This window comes from Panthera leo, chromosome B4, assembly GCF_018350215.1.
Source record: "Panthera leo isolate Ple1 chromosome B4, P.leo_Ple1_pat1.1, whole genome shotgun sequence".
Taxonomy (NCBI): domain Eukaryota; kingdom Metazoa; phylum Chordata; class Mammalia; order Carnivora; family Felidae; genus Panthera; species Panthera leo.
In genome coordinates this window covers 116,000,094-116,020,176 of record NC_056685.1, presented here as the reverse complement: position 1 = coordinate 116,020,176, position 20,083 = coordinate 116,000,094, and the positions used below count along the sequence as shown (strand labels likewise).

The following is a 20,083-nucleotide window of genomic DNA, read 5'->3' as shown; positions in this document are numbered from 1 at the left end:
ACAATGATTTATACAAAGATGATAATCAAATTCTCTTTTATAGCTGAATTCATTAATGGAAAGTCCTAGAAACACCGACATATAAAAACTGAATTAATACTTTAAATATATGGCAATCACATATTCAACCAAGTATTTTTAGCAAGTTCTTAGTAAAGAATGAACAGGCAAACAAAAGTATGCTAAGCAGCCAAACAGGTACCACAAAGGCCATGCGCATAACTGACAGAAAAGTCCCTTAGCCTTCTTTCAGTCTACTCTTATTTTAGACACAATTCTAGCAAGTTTGGCAATCTGGTTTCTCAGCCCACAGCAGAGAAGCAGCAAATTGGGGACCTAGTGCAAGAGGCAGGCACACAAGACAGCAGCAAAAAGTGACAGCTGATTTTAAGGGAAGATAGAGAAACTGTGAAAACCAGACCTAGCTCAAAAAGCAAAGTTCTGCAGGGTCACAGGGTAAAGGGGCATAGAACATTATGTATCTCAGTTGCTCCTGAGGGTGCATTTCTGTTTATTACCCTGTGAGAGGAACTGATATCCTTAAAGATGACTGAGAAAAAGTTAAATTATATGCTAAATATTCTAGAAAAAAGTACAGAAAGTACATTCTAAAAATTTTCCTATTAAATTATTTAAAAAATTTTTTAAATGTTTTACTTATTCTTGAGAGAGAGAGAGAGAGAGAGAGAGAGAGAGCATGAGCAGAGGAGGAGCAGTGCAAGAGAGGGACACAGAATCTAAAGCAGGCTCCAGGCTCTGAGCTGTCAGCACAGAGCCCGATATGGGGCTCAAACCCACAAACCTCAAGATCATAACCTGAGCTGAAGTCGGATGCTTAAACCGACTGAGCCACCCAGGTGCCCCTCCTATTAAATTATTAAAAACTGTTATGATTAAATGGATTTGCCTCAGTTACATGAAAAATTAACTCATGCAAGTTAGTCACCTGTCGATAATTACTGTCGGTTATTTACCTGTCAATAAATTGTTACTGTACTTATGGTATTTTTCCTATATTTTTGCTTCTAGTATGTTTACAGCTTCATTTTCAATATAAGTGTGAATTACAGAGACATGTTGTGATCAACAGAAGTGGAAAAATAAATCAATTTTTGCTTTGTCTGTGTTTCATTCATAGCATGCTATCTACTTTAGTTCAAAAAACGAGTCTTCTGAGCTATAGCACAGTCTCATGGCATTTAGTTCTTATTTCCTTGTTTTTTTTTGGGTATGGAAACAATGTCCTATGATTAAACCAAATCAGTTGAATTTTTCCTCCCACATGATTTCTAATAATTTATCAAAAGACTTCATATTTTACATTACTTATAGTGTATAAGTAAGTCACTATAAGTCACCAGAGTGAAATGACTCCTAGGCTCCCTTCCAATTAACACTCCATTGATTTATAATTTTGTGAAATGTATCAAAACATAATTTTTTATGCTTTAACATTCACCACCTTTATTATGTGAATCAGAATATTAGTATTTATTTTTTAAAGAAAATTGACCTATTTCACTAACATAATTATAACCAGATCTTGTTTTTCAGCCTCAAAAGTTTCACTTCTTTTTTAACTACTTCTGAGGAGTAAGAATTTACCAACATGATTTAGCAATCCAGAGAATTTGGTTTTTGCTGGAAAAACTCCCCATGACATTATTAGGTCAACTGCACCCATAGCTTTTAAATGATGGCTCTGAGACTGAAGTTTAATTTTGTATTAAAACCTTTTTGTATTAAAGCCTTAAAACCATATTCTTAAATTTCCTTAGCAATTTGCCTTAAATGTGTTTCTCCTGACTTGTCTCCAATAACTTCAGAAATCAAACCTGAGTCAATACATGAGTTCTTAATTAAATATATTCAAACATACAATTTTAATGAAGTACAATTTTAAAGAAGACTAGTGAAGTCAAATACAGACAACTTAAAAAATAAGCCAAAGATCACAAATCAAAGACCAGCAAGAGTCTGGTCCTAGGTAGTCCAGATATGCGGGTTTTAATAATGATAGCTGAAAAAAAAACAAGAATTTAAGGTATGATAACCATTATTAGGTCATTTACTGCCATGACTTTCCTCACTGTAGGCAGAGTGTAAAAATTTTGTCCTCAAGAGTGACCCTAAATAGCTTCTGTCATTGCATTCTTACATTAAGTACCGGCTCTGTCCTGGTAAAATAAACTCTGGAAATGTTCATATCAAAAGCTGTCAGGATATTACTCTTAACAAGAATTATCCTGTCAAAATATCACTGTAAAATTTGGAAAGCATAATTACAAGTTTTGCATCACAAAATATTTTTCCCAGCGGGCTTCTTTTAGATGCAGGATGTCAACTATTAAAACTAGTCAAAAGCCTGATAATACAAAGTGAAATATTCTTAGAAAAGTAATAAGAATACCTACTTATGTCACATTGGCGTATTTGTTTTAATTTCCTAAGATATCCATGGCAAGGAAAACAAAGTCCTAGACAGAGGTTCTTAGATTTGACTGAGCATACACACCACCTAGGTCTCATCCCAAAATGACTGATTAAGAATGACTGGGAGTTATGGCCCCAAATCTGCATTTTAAAAATAAGACCTCCAGTTTATTCTAATATAGGCGTCCTATAAAAAACAAAAACAAAAACAAAAACTGAGAAACATTGACTTTTAGACTATTATAAGAGAACATTAGGAATATTCACAGGGAAGATACTATTTTATCTCAGCAATATTTTATAAGATGAAAGAAATTTTAAAAACTACACAAAAAAAGAACCTTCAATTAAAGTCCCAAGATCCTTATATTATGGTTTCAAACAAGTAGAATATTTGCAGATAAAACAGATCAGATTGGAAGATTAGGAATTCCTCATTAAAGTTAGTTTTTTAAAATTTATAACAAAATCAGTCTTTCAATGCTTAGAGAGCATTGAATAAAACTGATGAAATATTATGAAGACATTTTCCCCAAACTGGTGTAAATAAAAATAATACAATAAAAGAATTAAAAATTATTAAACTCTAATTCTTCCTGTGTAAGGTCACAGATAAGGGGAACAATTACCAAGTGTTCCCATAATTGCTTCTTCTAAATCCAAGGGGAAAAAGACTTGGCAAACTATGTAATGTAAAAAGAAAATATTATTATTTATGAATACGATTGTCAGTTTCAAAACAAGATTTTTGTTTTTGAAATTTAGCTACTTCTAAGTGGTAAACTGGGCCCACCCTGTAATATTTCTAAGAGCTTGATTATGGACAGTCCCAGAATTTTGGGCAATAGGCAGAATCACTTATAGTACAAAGGATCTCTACTATTCATACAAAGCAGAATCAAGTTTTTCCTCAGGATAAAAAATAAATTTCCTAAGATTACTGGAAAAAATTAAATAAAAATCTCCTCGGTACACATAAATCTACTGACTCAAAGTACTAAGTTTACAGGAATCTGAATGTGTTTCTTAATTCTAAAGACAATCTATATTCGTTGTGTAACTTCCTTTCTAGGACAGCAGCATAAATTATTATTCCTATACTTTCCCCAAATAATGTCTATAAACTATGTCACTGCGTAGGAGCTATAGATTTCAAGAAACAATATACTCCTGAAAATATCACACTTTGAAAATGCAATCATGACACTGGACAATTTGGAAAGCAACCTCTTTTAAGAGGTAGTTGTAAATGAAGTACTGAGGAGACAAGGATGCTTTCCAGGAAGCAGGCAGGATGTTTCCAGAATCTCATTAAGGTGGAGAGGATATAGCCTCAGGCTAGAAATCAGCTGAAATGATCTGCTTGTGTTAACGGCACCCAATTATCTGTAGGCAAATAGATACAAAGAACTTTCTGCAAAGGTGCGGATGGGGTCTTGGACTATACAATCCTACTTTGACATCATCTCTATTAGTTACAACAAGAACAGAAGAAAAACACAAAATATATTTGAAAGGGTAATTTTTAAAACAGTACAATGTTTTTCTTTTAAAGATTATTAGGACACCTTAAAATTAACTACCAAATACACATATGAACAAGGAAACATAAAAAAAAAAAAAATGTCATAACCCCAGTATTTTTGAAACTACTTTTTAGTTCCAAACCCCAGTACACATTAATTGTATGAAGTCATTTTTTTTTTTATTCAGAACCTGTATCTTTGTTTTAAGACTGGTATAAACAAAAATAAAATACAAACAAGTTGTTATTAACATAATAGCTGCAGCTATGAACTGCAAGAATACAGTAAAAAGGAGTCATACTAAATGTTAATGTTCTTGCAACAGAATTATCCCAGTCATTTCATGGTAGCAAATTCTGGCAAGAAATGATAAATTTGTTTCTTATTAAAAGTACCTAAAGAATTTCCAAGATCGATCAGCTGTGCTGCAAAAAAAAAGAGCAGTTTATTCAAAAGAGCCCTTACCTTTCTTATTTTCCTAAAAGATTTGCCATTTACAGGTTAACTACTATTTTCAGATCAGTTGTTCAAACCAGGGTTCTTGCTGTAAATTCACATCTTAGCTTTATATATAGTAAACTTAACACTCATTTTCCCTTTCTAGTGGATTATCTAGCCTTGAAGCTAAAACACTTGCATAAAAGCAATAATTTAAAATCCTCCATGTAAATCTTGGTTCCTACTTCTCTTGTACCTCATTTTCATTTTCTTGTACTATCTGTTCTTCCTCCTCATCACCAAAAGTCTGTTCCTGCATGGTGGTAAAAGAGAGAGATCTAGCAGCCACTTCTGCAGCAAGACCAGCAGTGAAGGTAAAATCCGGTGACAGCTGGAGCCGCGCCAGCCTCTGCTTAATGGAAGGCTGTAATAAGTCCCCGGGAGCTGGATGGGCAGTGGACAGGCTCCCTACGTCCGCCTGCCGAGATTCCTCTTCACTCTCACATTGGGAACACACTCTTTCTTCAGCTCCTTGGAGGAAGACTTCATTTGCAGAATTGTCTTTATTTTTACCATCTAGAGGGTTTTCACATAAATACTCAGTCCTACTACTTATTTCATTGTCAGCTGTGGAGGGTTTACTATTTTCCTCTTCAGTATCATTTTTACCAACTGTCCCCATATCTGAATCCACTGATGGTTCTGAATTACTTATGGGTTCCACTGGGTCTACAGGAGACAAGGATTTCAACACAGCTTCAAAGAAAAAAAAAAAAAAAAAAGAAAGAAAGAAAGAAAAAGAAAAAAAAAGAAAGAAAAATAATAACTAAGGACCCAGCAATGATTTAAACTTTAATTTAAACTTCCAGTCGTTATTTTTCTAATAAAGAACAATAAATAAAAGCTAAATAAATCTTTCTATTAAATCTATATACATTTATAAATCCAGAGAACTTTGTAAGAGATAAAATGCCTAAGAAATGAAATGAGACGGGGTTTTAATGAAGATTTTAAAACACCTCACACATTGTATTATTCAAAATATTAAAGCAGTGGTTCTCAAAGTGTGGTCCCCGAACCAACAGCATCAGTTATTTGGTAGAAATGCAAATTCCCACCAGAACCTACTGAATGGCAAACTGTGAATGAGGACTGGCTGTGTTTACAAACCCTACGCTTGATTCTGATGCACACTAAAGTTTGAGAACCATCTTATGAAAGAATAAGCAGCATGAGTTTTACTGATAATGTGTCAGATAAAAGGCCTGAAGTAATCCAGATAATAATCATATCTTTAACACATATATATTTACAAGTGAAAACAGTATGGGGAAAAAAAAATGCACACAATCCTATTCGCTTGCCAACCACCTAACAAGACCCTGATGAAAGTAAAGCCATAACTTCCACACATTTTGTAATGTCACATAAAAGTATAAAACAAAATAAAATCTGTATTCAAGATCAACTACTGTACAAAGCATAATACATAAACATTATATCCATACGGCAGAAGGTGTCCTTTCAAGGAAAATGAAGTTTTATTTAGCCCCTCTTGATGTTAGTAGGCAGTGGGTTGCTTGCTAGGCAGTCTCTCCTCCCAGTATGAGGGGTTAGTACAATACAATATATTAGGAAGCATGACGGAAGAAAAAAAAGTGCTTCTTGAAGATCTGGCGTTTATTTAAAAAATAATTTGTAAAAGGTGTCCATTTCCAAGAAACAGATCCCTAAGCTGCAGTAACTCCACTAGAGAAGCAGCAACAACAGAAAACAATGGCCACAGCAGGTTCCAGTGTAGAATATCCCTCTCTAATTCCATGCGGACTTTACCCCTGTAGGCAGAGATGAAAACAACTCTGGAAGATGTACTGAAATTTTTCACGGAAAAAGCATTTTATGGTATCAGCAGCTTTTTACTTATTTCACAAACAAAATCAGCAATACTGCGCTTTCTAACGTAGCTACCCAAAGCATATACCTGAAAAAAGACACATTTCTCTCATTATATCTTTGCCCATACTGTCAGTAGGATAATTTTAAAGCTATATGGAGAAAATACTAAACAATAGAAAGGATACAGATGTATATACAATGCTATTCTCAGTCTTCATGTACATTTTTAGGCAATAAATCTAGTTCTTAAAGAATGCAACATGTATTAGATGTTGATTGATATCCCTGATTATTGCTAATTAAATAGGGCAATATAATCTACACATCTGGAGGATCAAGTGTTAACATTGCTAGAATGTAAAGCTCCAGGAGTACAGGGATTTTTGTCTCTTGATTTATGCACTAGGGATATAGCAGTAAACAGTGCCTCAGTAACTACTTGTTGAATGAATAATTTGCTGAATGAACACTGTGGGGGATAATAAAGCTCCTACTGAAAGAGACTGTAATTTCATTATAGAGACAAAAACATTGAATGTACAGAAAACAATAGTGCCTAAAACGATACTCTCAATCCCTGATTCATGCAGACCCAAAATATGAACAAGCAGGCTGCAGGAACTCTTTACTGCTGCACCTGGGAAGTTTTTAATCTGCTACATATGTTGCTGCTCAAGACACGGTTACAATTCCCTCCAGGGCCCCTTTGGTGTGAGGGTCTGTAGTGGTGGGAGAGGTAGAAGGGCTGGAACAGAGGATTCATGGAGGAGCAACTGGTAGAAAGGACAGCTTGGTGGAGAAGACAGAATTCTTAGCAAAGAGATCAGCATGTATGTTGTTTTTTTTTTTTTAAGTTTTTTTTTTTTTTTTTAAGTAAACTCTACACCCAATGTGGGGCTTGAACTCACAACCCCAAGATAAAGTCGCATGTTCTACTGACTGAGCCAGCCAGGCACCGCAGCATGAATGTTTTTCATGAATAAAAATAGTAAGTTTGTGGGACCACAGTCTAATTAGATAAATATAACCAGAGGAAGATATCCATACCAGAAAGAGTGATAAATATAATTAAATATGATGGATTCATATGATAGAGAGGCTTGAAACTAGGGAAAAGAGTTTAGATTTAATAAGAGTGGGAAAGGGGGAACCACTGCAGGTTTTAAAGATAGAGAGTTATCAGGGCACCTGGGTGGCTCAGTTGGTTAAACATCCAACTTCAGCTCAGGTCATGATCTCACAGCTCATGGGTTCGAGCCCCTGTCAGGCTCTGTGCTGACAGCTCAGAGCCTGGATCCTGCTTCAGATTCTGTGTCTCCCTCTCTCTCTGCCCCTCCCTGACTCATATTCTCTCTCTCTCTCTCTCTCTCTCTCTCTCTCTCTCTCTCAAAAATAAATAAACATTAAAAAATTAAAAAAAAAAAAGAGAGCTATTATCATTGTACTGTTTGAGAAAAATCTGGAGGCAGCCTGCAAGGACAGAAGCTAGCTTAGAAGCTATCTTCTAAGGAAAGCTTAGAAGAAAAAGGTATTGAAAATAGAAGTCAGCTGGGGTGCCTCACTGACTCAGTACAGCATGTGACTCTTGATCTTGGGGTTGTGAATTTGAGCCCTATGTTGGGGGTAGAGTTTACATAAAAAAAAGAATGGAAGTCAGTTAAGAGGCTATTACAATGTATGAGCATAATCTAATAAGGATCTGGGCTATAAAGGGGGCCAGTGGGAAGAGGAAGGATGAAATCAACAAAGGTGTATCTGGACATGGGACAATGGCAGGACTCCTAAGAGAAGAAAAGAGAAATCTGAGGAACTTTCCAGAAGTACAGGTAATCTATATACTTCCAGTGAAAAAGAGAATGGGAAAGGAAGGCAGTTGATTTTGAGGTTTCAGGTAAGTACTCTAAAATGGAAGAGGAATCCCACTCTACCTCTTGGAAATCTACAGGAGTTAATTCCTCAATTAGAAATTAGCTAGTCTGATACTGTCAAGATACCCTCATTCCTTCCCTCACCTCTCATGAAGTCCAACCAAAGAAAAGAGTGGCAAACATAAAGGAGTTTAATGCTAATCGTCAGTATTGTCAAATCATCCAATTTTGTCAATATTGAAGTACGGAGACAGCTTGCACAGAAGCACCTCTTCTTGTCCCATCTACTTAAGTGTTCAAACCAACTGAGAAACCTTAATGATGTAGCTAACTGGCCTAGGTCTTAATCCACTTGTTTCAATGATGAACGTAGAGTTACTAATTTGATGCTTCATTGAGGTATTTATAATATCAACCTAAAGAGAAGAGTTTAGAATCTCAAATTCACTAATCTGATGCTTCACTGAAGTATTGATAGTATCCACATAAAGAGAAGAGTTTAGAATCTCAAATTCACTAAATTTGAAATCATATTTATTCAACTCACTGCCATTCCAAAATAATGTAGTAAAACATCAAGTTACTGATGAAAAAGCTTGATTTCATATTCCCAATTTGATTATATACCTAGTCTTTTGTTGATCATATTGATTTTGTGTCTAGAAGAAAAAGCACTATACTTGCTGAGAGATCCCTAAAATTAAAGCTGTAAGAATTACAGCTAAAATAAAAGTTGTAGTTCAAGAAAAAAAGAGTCCCCTTCATTAAAATAACCTTTTACTCTGAAGTCAGTGCTTACCGTGATCACTAAATAGAAGTTGCTTCCACTTCTGCCTTTCTGCCTCCGATGCTTTAAATCCCAGCACAGATTTTAATTCTTGGAGTACCCTCTTGGATTCTTCATGCTCACGCTTCTGTCTGTCTCTGTCTTCTTGAGACAAGTAATAAAAATCATCCTTTCTGAAATCACTGTCCATATCTATATCATCTACATAAGCTTCTAATTCCTGAAAATGAATAAAGAAAAAGCACTTTACTTCAAGCAGACAATTTTCTAGTAGCATTCATTACCTTGTACCTACCCATCTCCAAGATTAAACAATGAAGACTCTTGGCACAGGTCACTAAAGCAAAGGTGGGCAAACAAAGCAAACATATTATTATAGGTAAATTGGAAGTCTTAAAAAAACTTAGCAGTTGATAATGAAAGGACCGTGGATAAGAAAGTTTAATAACTTCAATCATTATTTTTCTGCTCTGATACCATCCTGTGGATCTAGTTAATATTATAGTTATTTGCTCTGCCAAAACAAATCAAAATTAGAAGGGCTGGTGGTTTGGGGAAGTGGTCAGGTATATTAGCCTTCTTGTGGCCGTGTTTGTGGTTCTTTCTGACTTCCCAGGAGGTTTGAACACTATTCCTAGAATTGGGGAATACCTCATCTTGTGGTTCTTCTTATCACTAAGACACAGACTAGGCCCCTTGCTTACCCAGCCTCCCTTGCAGTTATGATTCAGGCAAATGACTCGGGATCCTCTAATCATATGTATATAGATCAGATCGGACCCAGAAGTTTGTCACAAGGGAAGCAGGCGTTTTAAGGAATCCACTCTGGCAAGAATGGTGGCAGATCAAGTTTCCAGAGGTAGAGGTTCTGAAGGTAGTTTTTATTATTCAGCAATGATGGAGCGAGTGACAATGTCTACAACCAATGACTGGGCAATGATGTTGCTGGAACTGGAACAGTTCTTTTGAGTAAATTGGGCTGTTTACCCCATCCTAGTTCAAACGTAACTATGAGGCCCTCAGAGATATTTTGTCAGTCACCTCCTGGTTTTTTAAACAAATTTCTTGTTTGTTAAACAGATTGGTCTCCCTTTGCAATTAAGAATGCTGAGTAGACAATATGACTGAAGGAAAAAAAGTTTTCCTTAGGATAAACAAAAGAAATCTTTGTCAGTATCGAAAGAAATCATTGAAAAATTGTTTTTTTTTAAGCGAGGTATAACATACATGCTGCCAAATACACAAATCTTAAGTGTACAGGATTTTTACATATGTATACAGTCTGGTAACCACCACTCACATTTCCAGTATTGTAGAAGGCACCTTTGCCAATGCATTAATTTTTAAGGTATTTAATCACTTTTAAGTGTCTAAGAAATAGACAGTAAGATACAAGAACATGAAAACTTGCTGGTAGGGGCACCCGGGTGGCTCAGTTTGCTGAAAGTCTGACTTTGGCTCAGGTCCTGATCTCACCATTTGTGAGCTCAAGCCCCGCATCAGGTTTGGTGCTGTCAGCACAGGGCCTGTGTGGGATCCTCTGTCCCCTTTTCTCTCTCTGCCCCTCCTCCACTCATTCATTCATTCATTCATTCTCTCTCTCTCTCTCTCCCCCGCCCCTCTTTCTCAAAAATAAATAAAATATTAAAGAAAAAAATCTTTATAAAAATTTGCTGGTAGATTCAGTGGATTCAAACTCAAGGTACTAAGAACTAATGATTTGTTATCAGTTCAATATATTCTGTGGTAATTTTGAAGCTCATCACAAACATAAATTTAACAACTTAGTCAGTAATGATCCACACCACTTACAGAGATAGATAGGTAAACTCTGTATGGGAAACTCTTCTTTAGGGGGAAGAAAACAGCAATTTTCACCATTACCTGCTCCTCCGGGATTGGATCTTTGTCCGCGATGTGTAGAGTTGGCTGCGTCAAAGGTACCACAGTACAACGTGGGTTTTCACACACCATTTCAGGCTTGCCTTAAAAAGCAATAGGCCACACAGAAATGAGTGAACATCGAATTAAAAAAAACATTTTTAGTACTAATATTTTGCCAATTTCATAGTCTGATGTTCTGATTATAACTTTCAATTTATAAAAAAATTAAGGATGTTAAAGTTAACAATGGTAATAGCGGTAGATTTACAATGTAAGTTAAACTCTCAGAGGAGAAACTTGTTTTCCTCTCCCTTCTTCACCTCACCATAGTATCTGGTTCACAACAGGTACTTCCTCTCTAAATACTCGCTAAACAAATCAACTTTCGTTCATGGCATGGGAAGTCTCAAAGACAGACCATCACTCTTCCCCACAAAAAATAAACTTCAATCTTACATTTCCCTTATATTATTTTTATTCTCAGAAGTTAGAATTGGAAATGGGTTTCACAAGTCATAGCTTGAAAAGATCACCCAGGTGTTAACTTTCATTACTTAACATTGGTATTTGGTATCTAACCAGAGGGTTCTCATATTCTCATATCCAGCTCTCTACCTTCCAACATTATCTCTCTACTTAAAAAGAAGTAGGCTTGGGCACCTGGGTGGCTCAGTTGGTTAAGCATCTGACTCTTGGTTTTGGCTCAGGTCATGATCTCTCTGTTTGTGAGTTAGAGCCCTGTGTTGGGCTCTACGCTGACAGTGTGGAGCCTGCTTGGGATTGTCTCCCTCTCTCTCTCTCTGCCCCTCCCCTGCTCACTCACTCTCTCTCAAAATAAATAAATAAACATTAAAAAAAAAGAAGTAGGCGTTAGGGGTGCGTAGGTGGTTCAGCCAATTGAGTGTCCGACTCTTGGTTTTGGCTTAGGTATTACCTCACAGTTCGTGAGACTTCGGCTCTGCGCTGACAGTGCAGGGCCTGCTTGGGATTCTCTCTCCCTCTCTCTCTCTGGCCCTGCTCATGCTCGCTCACTCAGTCTCTCTCTCTCTCTCTCAAAATAAATAAACTTAAAAAAGAATTAGGCTTTAGACATCTAGATTTCTACCTTTTAAAAGTAATGACAGATAACTGGTTGGGACCAGAGTTAGGGGAGACTCCTGGCTGTCAAGGGCTAGTGTGGACAAAGCAAGCTGGACTGGAATGAGACAGGATGGGAAGGACTCTCACTAGGTGTGAGTCAGCAGCAATGTGGCTTAGGAGACAGTCCATATTATCAGGTGATTGCTTACATACAAGGCATTGAATAAATAAGTTAATACCGAAGATAATGAGAGCCAAGTTTCTCATGGTGGTACAAATATACAGAGGGAGAAGTATAGGAAGAACCATGGAACTGATTTGGAGGTATCGATGTGAACCCATGGTTTATAACATATATGGACAGATGTAGAAATATGTATGTATAAGTATATACACAGATATATTTCACTGTCCTCTACACTGAAAATTGGTAAAAACAAGAACATCCCAGTGGCTATGAGCATACTTAGCACCCACAAGGGGCACCCCTTAGGGCTAGGGGCAAGTAAAGTATAAAGACGTGATCAAAAAATGATCAAAAAATGACACAAACCTTATATGGGCTCCCTCTGGTCAAACTTTGTACAATTTGAGCAACAAAATAACAAATTATGATCCACAGAATAAAATAAGAATCCATACATCCATATTGATATAAATAAGCAGAAAAGGGGGATGCTTTGGCTCACAATAGAATGCCAACTAGTAAGTATAAAAGGAAAAATGGAATTAGAAAATTACCACCTGGCAACCATCACAATAATAGCTAATTCAAGCAAGATCCACAAATGGATGCTAAAACTAGTGGGTGAAAAAGTCTAAGCTATTTTATTTTACTCAATAAAATTCACTCTTGTTGGTATATAATTTTATGAGTTTAGACAAATTAGAGTCATATAACCACTACCACCACAACTAAGATAGAGAACAGTTCCTTCACCTCAAAACATTTCTTATGTTATTCATCTCTCCATATCCAACTCCCAATAACCATTGGTATGTTTGCTGTTCCCATGACATTTTACTGTTTTAAGAATGTCATTTAAATGGGATCATAGACTATGTAGTGATTAACACAACACATTAGTGATCCTCCGTCTTAATGATGTATCAGTAGTTCATTTCTTCTTTTATTGCTGAGCACTATTCCATTGTGTGGATGGATAGAACAGTTTATCTATTCACCAGCTGAAGGATACCTGGTCTGTTTCTAGTTTTTAGTGATTATGAATAAAGCCATTATAAACATTTGTTTATAGATTTTCATGTGAACATTAAATTTTTATATCTCGTGAGTAAATATCTGGAATACTAGTGCATCATATAGATTGTATACGCTTAATAGCGAGTAAATACTTGGTGAAGAAAGGATATTTATATAACCTCAGGATATTTTTTTAAATAAAATACTTATCATGAAAGACAAGAAAAGCTAAAGTGAATGAAGAGCATAAAAGCTAAATGCCATGTGTAATCTGGACATATAAAATTACTATTGTATCAATCAGTGAAATTAGAATGGGATCTTTGGATTAGAAAGCAATTTATATCAGTGCTCATGTCTTCATTTTGGTGGTATATTGTGGGTATGTAGGAGAATGTCCATTTTTCAAAAATGCAAACAGAAGATTTAGGGGTAATGTGGTCTCATGTCTGCATCTTACTCTCAAATGGTTCAGAATAATACTACCAAAAGAGGAGCACCTGGGTGGCTCAGTCGGTCGAGCGTCCAACTTCAGCTCAGGTCATGATCTCGCAGTTTGTGAGTTCGAGCCCCCATGTCAGGCTCTGTGCTGACAGCTCAGAGCCTGAAGCCTGCTTCAGATTCTGGGTCTCCATCTCTCTCTGCCCCTCCCTGCTCATGCTCACTCTCTCTCAGAAATAAACAAACATTAAAAAAAAATACTACCAAAAGAATTTATACATGGATACATAAGGAGGTAAGGCCAATATGGCAGAATGTCAACAACTGAGGAATATGGATGAAGGGTACCGTGAGCTATGGTGATACTTCTGTAGTTTTAAAATAACTTAAAAAAGAGCTAACAGCTAGGGCACCTGGGTGGCTCAGGTGGTTGAGCATCCAACTCTTGATTTTGGCTCAGGTCATGATCTCATGGTTTGTGAGTTTGAGCCCTGTGGTGGGCTCTGCAGGGGCCTCCTTGGGATTCTCTCTCTCTTTCTCTCTGTCCTTCCCTCGCTTGCATGAGCATGCATGCGTGAGCACTCTCTTTCAAAATAAACAAATGAACATTAAAAAAAAACCAGCTAACAGCTAAATAAAGCACCTGCTTCTTAAAAAAAAATCATATAAATATTTTATTCAAAGTTGTATAGCCATGGCCACTATAAGCGTTTTACGGAGAAAAGTTTGAAAATGACTTGTATCTTAATTCTTATCACTATCACCTATAAGCAAAAGCCACATATGGAGAACATAATGGCTTATCACCTGCCCGATGATTTGGAGACAGTTTTGACAATTATGTTTAAGTGACTAAGATTCAGCATCTCAGAGTATGCTAAGGGGAGGGATGAATGGGATGTATCTTTTAATACCCAGTGGTGTTCTGAATGTTTCCATTTGAAGAAAATGTACTCAAAAGCTCTAGACTTAAGTCACATCAGAAAGTTTAACATGCATAAATATTTGCACATATTAAATATCCTTGGCAAATTTACCCTTTGAAGAAAAAAATTACTTGCCAATTACATTTTAGATATAAAGGAAATCTAGTGGTGATGCATCAGTAATTAGCATGTTAACACTTCCTTTGAATAAAGTTAATACTTTCCCTATGTAAAGACTTATTCAGCTTCTTAAAGACATTAAAGTATTACAGATCTAGCTGGAAACAAAAAAATGACTAACAGGATGATAAAGCATTAATCATCTTTGCCAGCAATACAATTTCTATACGTAAATCTGATTAACTTTATCATAAAGGTCCAAGGGATAAACATGGTATTGTTTGGTAGCACAAGTTCAGAAATTAATATACCAAATATTTACAATGAATTAGTGATTAGTAAAAATGGGTCAAATTAAAGCAGTTTCGCATAAAATTTCAAGATTGCCCATTTGCCTAGCAATACAAAGCATTCCAATGTTACCATTAAATAATGGCATTTAATACATTTTAGACCCTTAATAACAAGTATGCAGTGCCACCTATTATAGCATTTATTTATCATTTATGAATGGCTGAAGTGTTTTATCTTAAAAGCAAGATTCAACTTCTGGCCCCTAACTATCAAACTCATTATTACACTAATGGGAAAAGAGTTTCTAAAAGTTCTAATTATGGAATACTACCTATTAAAATCTATCCCTTCATTTAAGTTCATTATTATTATTTTTAATGTTTATTTATGTTTGAGAGAGAGAGAGAGAGCACAAGTGGAGAAGGCACAGAGAGAGAGAGAGACACAGAATCTGAAGCAGGCTCGTCAGCACTGAGCCAACGTGGGGCTCAAACTCACGGACCGCAAGATCATGACCTGAGCCAAAGTCAGACACTTAACCAACTGAGCCACCGAGGTGCCCCTCACTGAAGTTTTTGAAAAGGAGGTTTACGATTCAGAGAACTTTCGAAACATATTCATTTATTGTTTACAAAGAGCCAGACTATATATTCAGTGTCAGTTTGTATGTATAAGTTCAACTTTCTTTTAGTAAATTAAGTTTTGTCATGTCGCTTTCATCGTGGAGATGAGAAATCTACCTAATAAAACCCTACTGGAGTGGAGTAAGCATGTCTGACAAGTGTGTATGAAAGGAAGCACTCATTGGTACCTTTCCTATCTGTGTTTCTTCGGAGCAGTCGGTCCACTTGAGAAATGGCCTCTTCCCAGCAATTGTTGCTCGCCTGAACATGGGGCTGAATCAACTTCAACTTCTGTTCTAGGATTTGATAAGATTCTGATACTAGTTCTTGTGTTTCTTTAGTACAAACAAGCTTTTCAAGTTCATCTTCAAGAATTATTACCCTGAGTAATAAAGAAAAACAGAAACTGATTTCTAAAATATTAAGTGGAAAATTTATAACTCACAGGACTTATTTAAGAAATAAGCTTAAAAGATGAAGTTCTGGAGATGGAAAGTGGTGATGGTTGCATAACAATGTATGTTTACTTTTTTAGGCCACTAAATTGTACACTTAAAAATGATTAAATAATACATTTCATGTTACGTGTATTTTATCATAATGTTGTAAAAAGCTTATAAAGAGTATCACCTATTTATTCAACAATATTTCTTTTACATATATGAGGCATTTTATGAGCTGAAATGATAAATTAAGCTCATTTCATACTTAATAGGAAAAATAGCTAAATCAGGGAAATTATGCATTATAGAGAAATATAATACAATATCATAAAAAGTTATAACTAACATTTTATTTCCATTTTACAGATGAGGAATTAGGTCCAGAGAGTTAAAGAAACTTGCCCAGAGTTATACAGCTGTTAGCTGTAAATATGGGCTGAAGCTAAGCCCATAGGAAAGCCCATAAGGAAAAGGTACTTTTGAGGAAGCATTGAAGGATGGATAAAATGTGAATATGTACAAAAGATGAGAAAGTTCATTCTAAGTGGTATATGGGAAAAGGCATTTATGCAGTTTGTTTGGACTGAAGGAAAAGAATGAGAAGGACTGAAAAGCAGACTATAATAGAGTTATAGCAAATTCTTTCAACAGAATGTTTTACACAGACTTCTGTCTATGCTGCTTGTACTCTGTAACCAGTGAAGATGTTTGATTAAGGGAGAAAGCAAATATATGCCTCAGAAACATTAATCTGGCAGGGAGCTCTCTGGAGGCAGGGAGAACAGTTAAAGGGTTAATGCCCTAGTATCAGCAACTGGGAAGAGCAATGGGGACAAGTAATGAGGAGGAGTGAAACACAAAACAAATGTTTTTGGAAGTGTTCAGACAACACTTCTAAAAATTTTGTGTAGCTGTGCTATAGAGCAAATCACAGATGATGGTTTGTGACCGGTATACTGTTTGAAAGGTGACGTATAGTAGCATATATAGAATATTTCATTTTTAAGCTGGAGACATCCTTCCCATGCATAATCCACAATCTCTGCCCGAGGCACAAAACCCCTCTTGTTCATGTCCATCCAGTGCGGCCTTTCTTCCCTGAGCCATCCTCCCTCACTCTAATGCATTCCATTATGTCTTGTGTAGTTCTGATTCTACTGCCAAAAATTAATTCTTTAGAGACTCTACCTTTGCCCAATACAACCTTTCCACTGAAATTTTTTCCTGACAAAGGCCCGACCTTTGTTGCCCACTCAAGTAGAGATTGCCTTGTCTCCCATACTCCCTGTGGGAGATAAGACTGAGTCAGGTTAGCATTCATTCATCTGCTTTCTTAGAATAGCAGCTAGAGACCAGCTCAGACAGTAAATAGACGGGTAAAAACTTACCTTCTCAAAATGTTTCTCTCACCTTAATTTCCTATTTTTATTCATCATATCCTTCCTCACTCCAGTGAACTAGCCCTTTGATTTTACTGAGACTTCAAATGCTTTTGACTTGTTTTGTTCTATTTTGATCTTACAAAATGGACTCCTGCCCTCCCCTTCTACTTCTTGCCTGGTATCCAGGGTCGAGTACATCAACTACAATCTCATCAACTCATTAAGTTCCTATGACCTTCCTGATTACCAACACAACATGAACCCAACCATCCATCTGATCCAGCCCTATACTACAAGTATCCGTTACAGAAAAATTTCACTGGAGTGACTGGATCCTACATTTGACCAAGGCAGAGTACCAATAATACCAGGCAAAGTAGAAGATAAACAAATATAAACTATGGACCCTGCACTTCACTATTCAACTGGGGCCAAAAAAGTTGGTCCTCTGATGTAGAAAATGTCCAAATATGCTTTATTTTTAAAATTGCAATATGTTATTCTTCAACTATATATAACAATACCTCTTAAAACTTACTGTTCCAGTGCTGGCAGATACTTTTCTTAGACCGCAGGCTCCAGTTTAAGAGCCCCACTTAAAAAGAGTTAAAACAAGCTCAGTATTCATAAACATCTCCATTTCAGCTCTCAGAATGAACACCTGCTTTTGTCCTATGTTTCTAGGTTCTGGGCTGAAATCAGACAAAGTGAAAACTACAAATGACTCCCCAAATCATTCTTTCTCTGCTACATTCATAGCTATAAACTGTCCTTCATGCTGCATGTCTTAATTTTGCTGCTACTTTCCAGTTAGGACACAAGCCAATCATCACAATGGCAGGAGAATGAAGCTTGCTGAACATGGGGACATTTTCTTATTTGGCTTCTAAACTTACTCATTCAGCAATGCCTTCAGATGGAGCTGAAAGCTGCGTACTGCTGTGTGAACGTTATTCAGTTCTCTTGACTTCTGCTGAGTCTTGGATAAACGCTGTGGTACTGACTGGTGCTGAGTTTCAAAGTACCGATAAAACTCATAGCTGCGTTTAAGCTCTTCCAAACAGGCAGAATGAGCATGAGGTAGACCTTGAGTCACATCAGATAAAATACAATGAGGCAAAAGTGCTGGAGTAAGGAAGGGCCCAGGAGGTGAATTAGCTGTAGAAAGTAATAGGGCTAACCGTCTGAAGAACTCTGAGCTCTGTGCCACCCAGAGTTGAAACAAAACCTAGAAAGAAAACGGGACTACATCAATAAAAAAAACTGATCAAAATTCAAAACAAACCACTAATTTGTTTATCTTAACTTCTGGTTAAATTTCTCACTTTACCCTAAGTAATGAATACGGCTGAGCTTGAACTAACCCTCAAGACTGGCTGGCATGTGGGAACTTCTAATACCAATATAGCATGTAATACCAGTATATATTTTAGAACAGTTCTATCCCAGAAAAGAAGTGTTGATAATGAGATACATCTATTGTAAATGAATATTCCTTGATGAATTATTTACAAATTTGACACAAAGTAGGAAAGAAGACAGTAGGAATAATGGACCTATAGAAGTCCAAAGAAATGAGTCAGTGATACATCCAGAGTTTAGGATTCAAAATTATACCATTATTTTGGCTTAGAAAATAGCTAAGAAATAACATAGGAGTGCATGGGTACCTCAGCCAGTTAAGCGTCTGACTTCAGCTCAGGTATTAATCTCAGTTTCTGAGTTTGAAGTCTGCACTGGGTGAGTTCAAGCCCCGCTTCAGGTGAGCCTCACTTCTCTTTCTCCCTCCCTGCCCCTTGTGGGATTCTCTTTCTCTGCCGCTTTTCTCTGCCCCTTGCTCACTTGTGCCCTCTTTCTCCCTCTCTCAAAAAGCCAAAAATAAAAATAAAATTACTACTGGAATCTTACCACACACACTGTTTTTCTAACTTGCTTTATTTTGTTTCTTCCATCGTATAATTTTTCGACTACTAATCCCAAAGAATATACCAATCTCATATTACTTATCTTTTAATTTGTTTCCAATATTTGCTGTTGTAGTAATATCATGAACATACTTCGAGTATATTCTGATTACTTATCTTTAAGCTTAAGATTACTGAAGAATACATTATCTTTCTGAAGATTGGTATTTATTAACTGCTAAAGTGAGCCAATCTACACTTTTATTAATAGTGTGTGACTACTGATATTCACAGATAATGAATGTTATCAACTTTCAATATCCTTGGCAAAATGTCTATTTATTACTAACGAGATTGAATTGGCTATTTTTTTTTTTTTTTTTTTTAGAGAGCGAGCGAGCGAGCGAGAAAGAGCATATATGAGTGGCGGAGAGGGGCAGAGGGAGAAGAGAGAGAATCTTAAGCAGGCTCCACGCTCAGGGCAGAGCCTGACACAGGGCTCAAATCCCGCAACCCTGCAGTCACAACCTGAGCCAAAGTCAAGAGTCAGACGCTCAACTGACTGAGCCATCCAGACGCTCTGAAACTGAATTGGCCACTTCTAGTTCTTCCTTTGTGAAACCAGTTCATGCACCACCTATCTTGTCTAGATTTAACATAACTTAGTGCTCTTTATATAGAAAGAATTCTATCTACCTTTGTTAAAAATCATTGCAATTTTTTTCATTTAGAAGCTTAATTCTTATATAGTCAAATATATCCTTTTATGTAGATTTCCCAAGGGAAGATACAGATCTTATACGCTGTTTACCCATGTTTGTTAAAACAAATAGT

The 20,083-nt window shown here is 36.4% G+C and overlaps 2 protein-coding genes across 12 annotated transcripts in view; one reads left to right on the top strand and one right to left on the bottom strand.

Annotated features, from left to right (window-relative positions):
• Window positions 1-20,083, bottom strand: part of VEZT (vezatin, adherens junctions transmembrane protein) — a 79,272-nt gene that overhangs the window by 11,261 nt on the left and 47,928 nt on the right. For 6 of the 9 annotated variants that reach the window (XM_042947407.1, XM_042947398.1, XM_042947399.1 and 3 more), the window contains 5 exons: window positions 18,242-18,573; window positions 15,709-15,902; window positions 10,833-10,933; window positions 8,961-9,168; window positions 1,865-5,153 (listed from right to left, as the gene is read on the bottom strand). In XM_042947407.1, the coding sequence (XP_042803341.1) occupies window positions 4,639-5,153; window positions 8,961-9,168; window positions 10,833-10,933; window positions 15,709-15,902; window positions 18,242-18,573 (1,350 nt within the window). In that variant the 3' untranslated portion in view covers window positions 1,865-4,638. Of the gene's footprint in view, window positions 1-1,864; window positions 5,154-5,332; window positions 6,233-8,960; window positions 9,169-10,832; window positions 10,934-15,708; window positions 15,903-18,241; window positions 18,574-20,083 lie in introns of those variants that run through there. The other 3 variants (XM_042947405.1, XM_042947406.1, XM_042947404.1) reach the window with 2 other exon arrangements.
• LOC122224943 (uncharacterized protein C3orf20 homolog) overlaps window positions 1-20,083 on the top strand; it is a 191,042-nt gene that overhangs the window by 132,936 nt on the left and 38,023 nt on the right. The gene's annotated exons all lie outside the window — the stretch shown is intronic.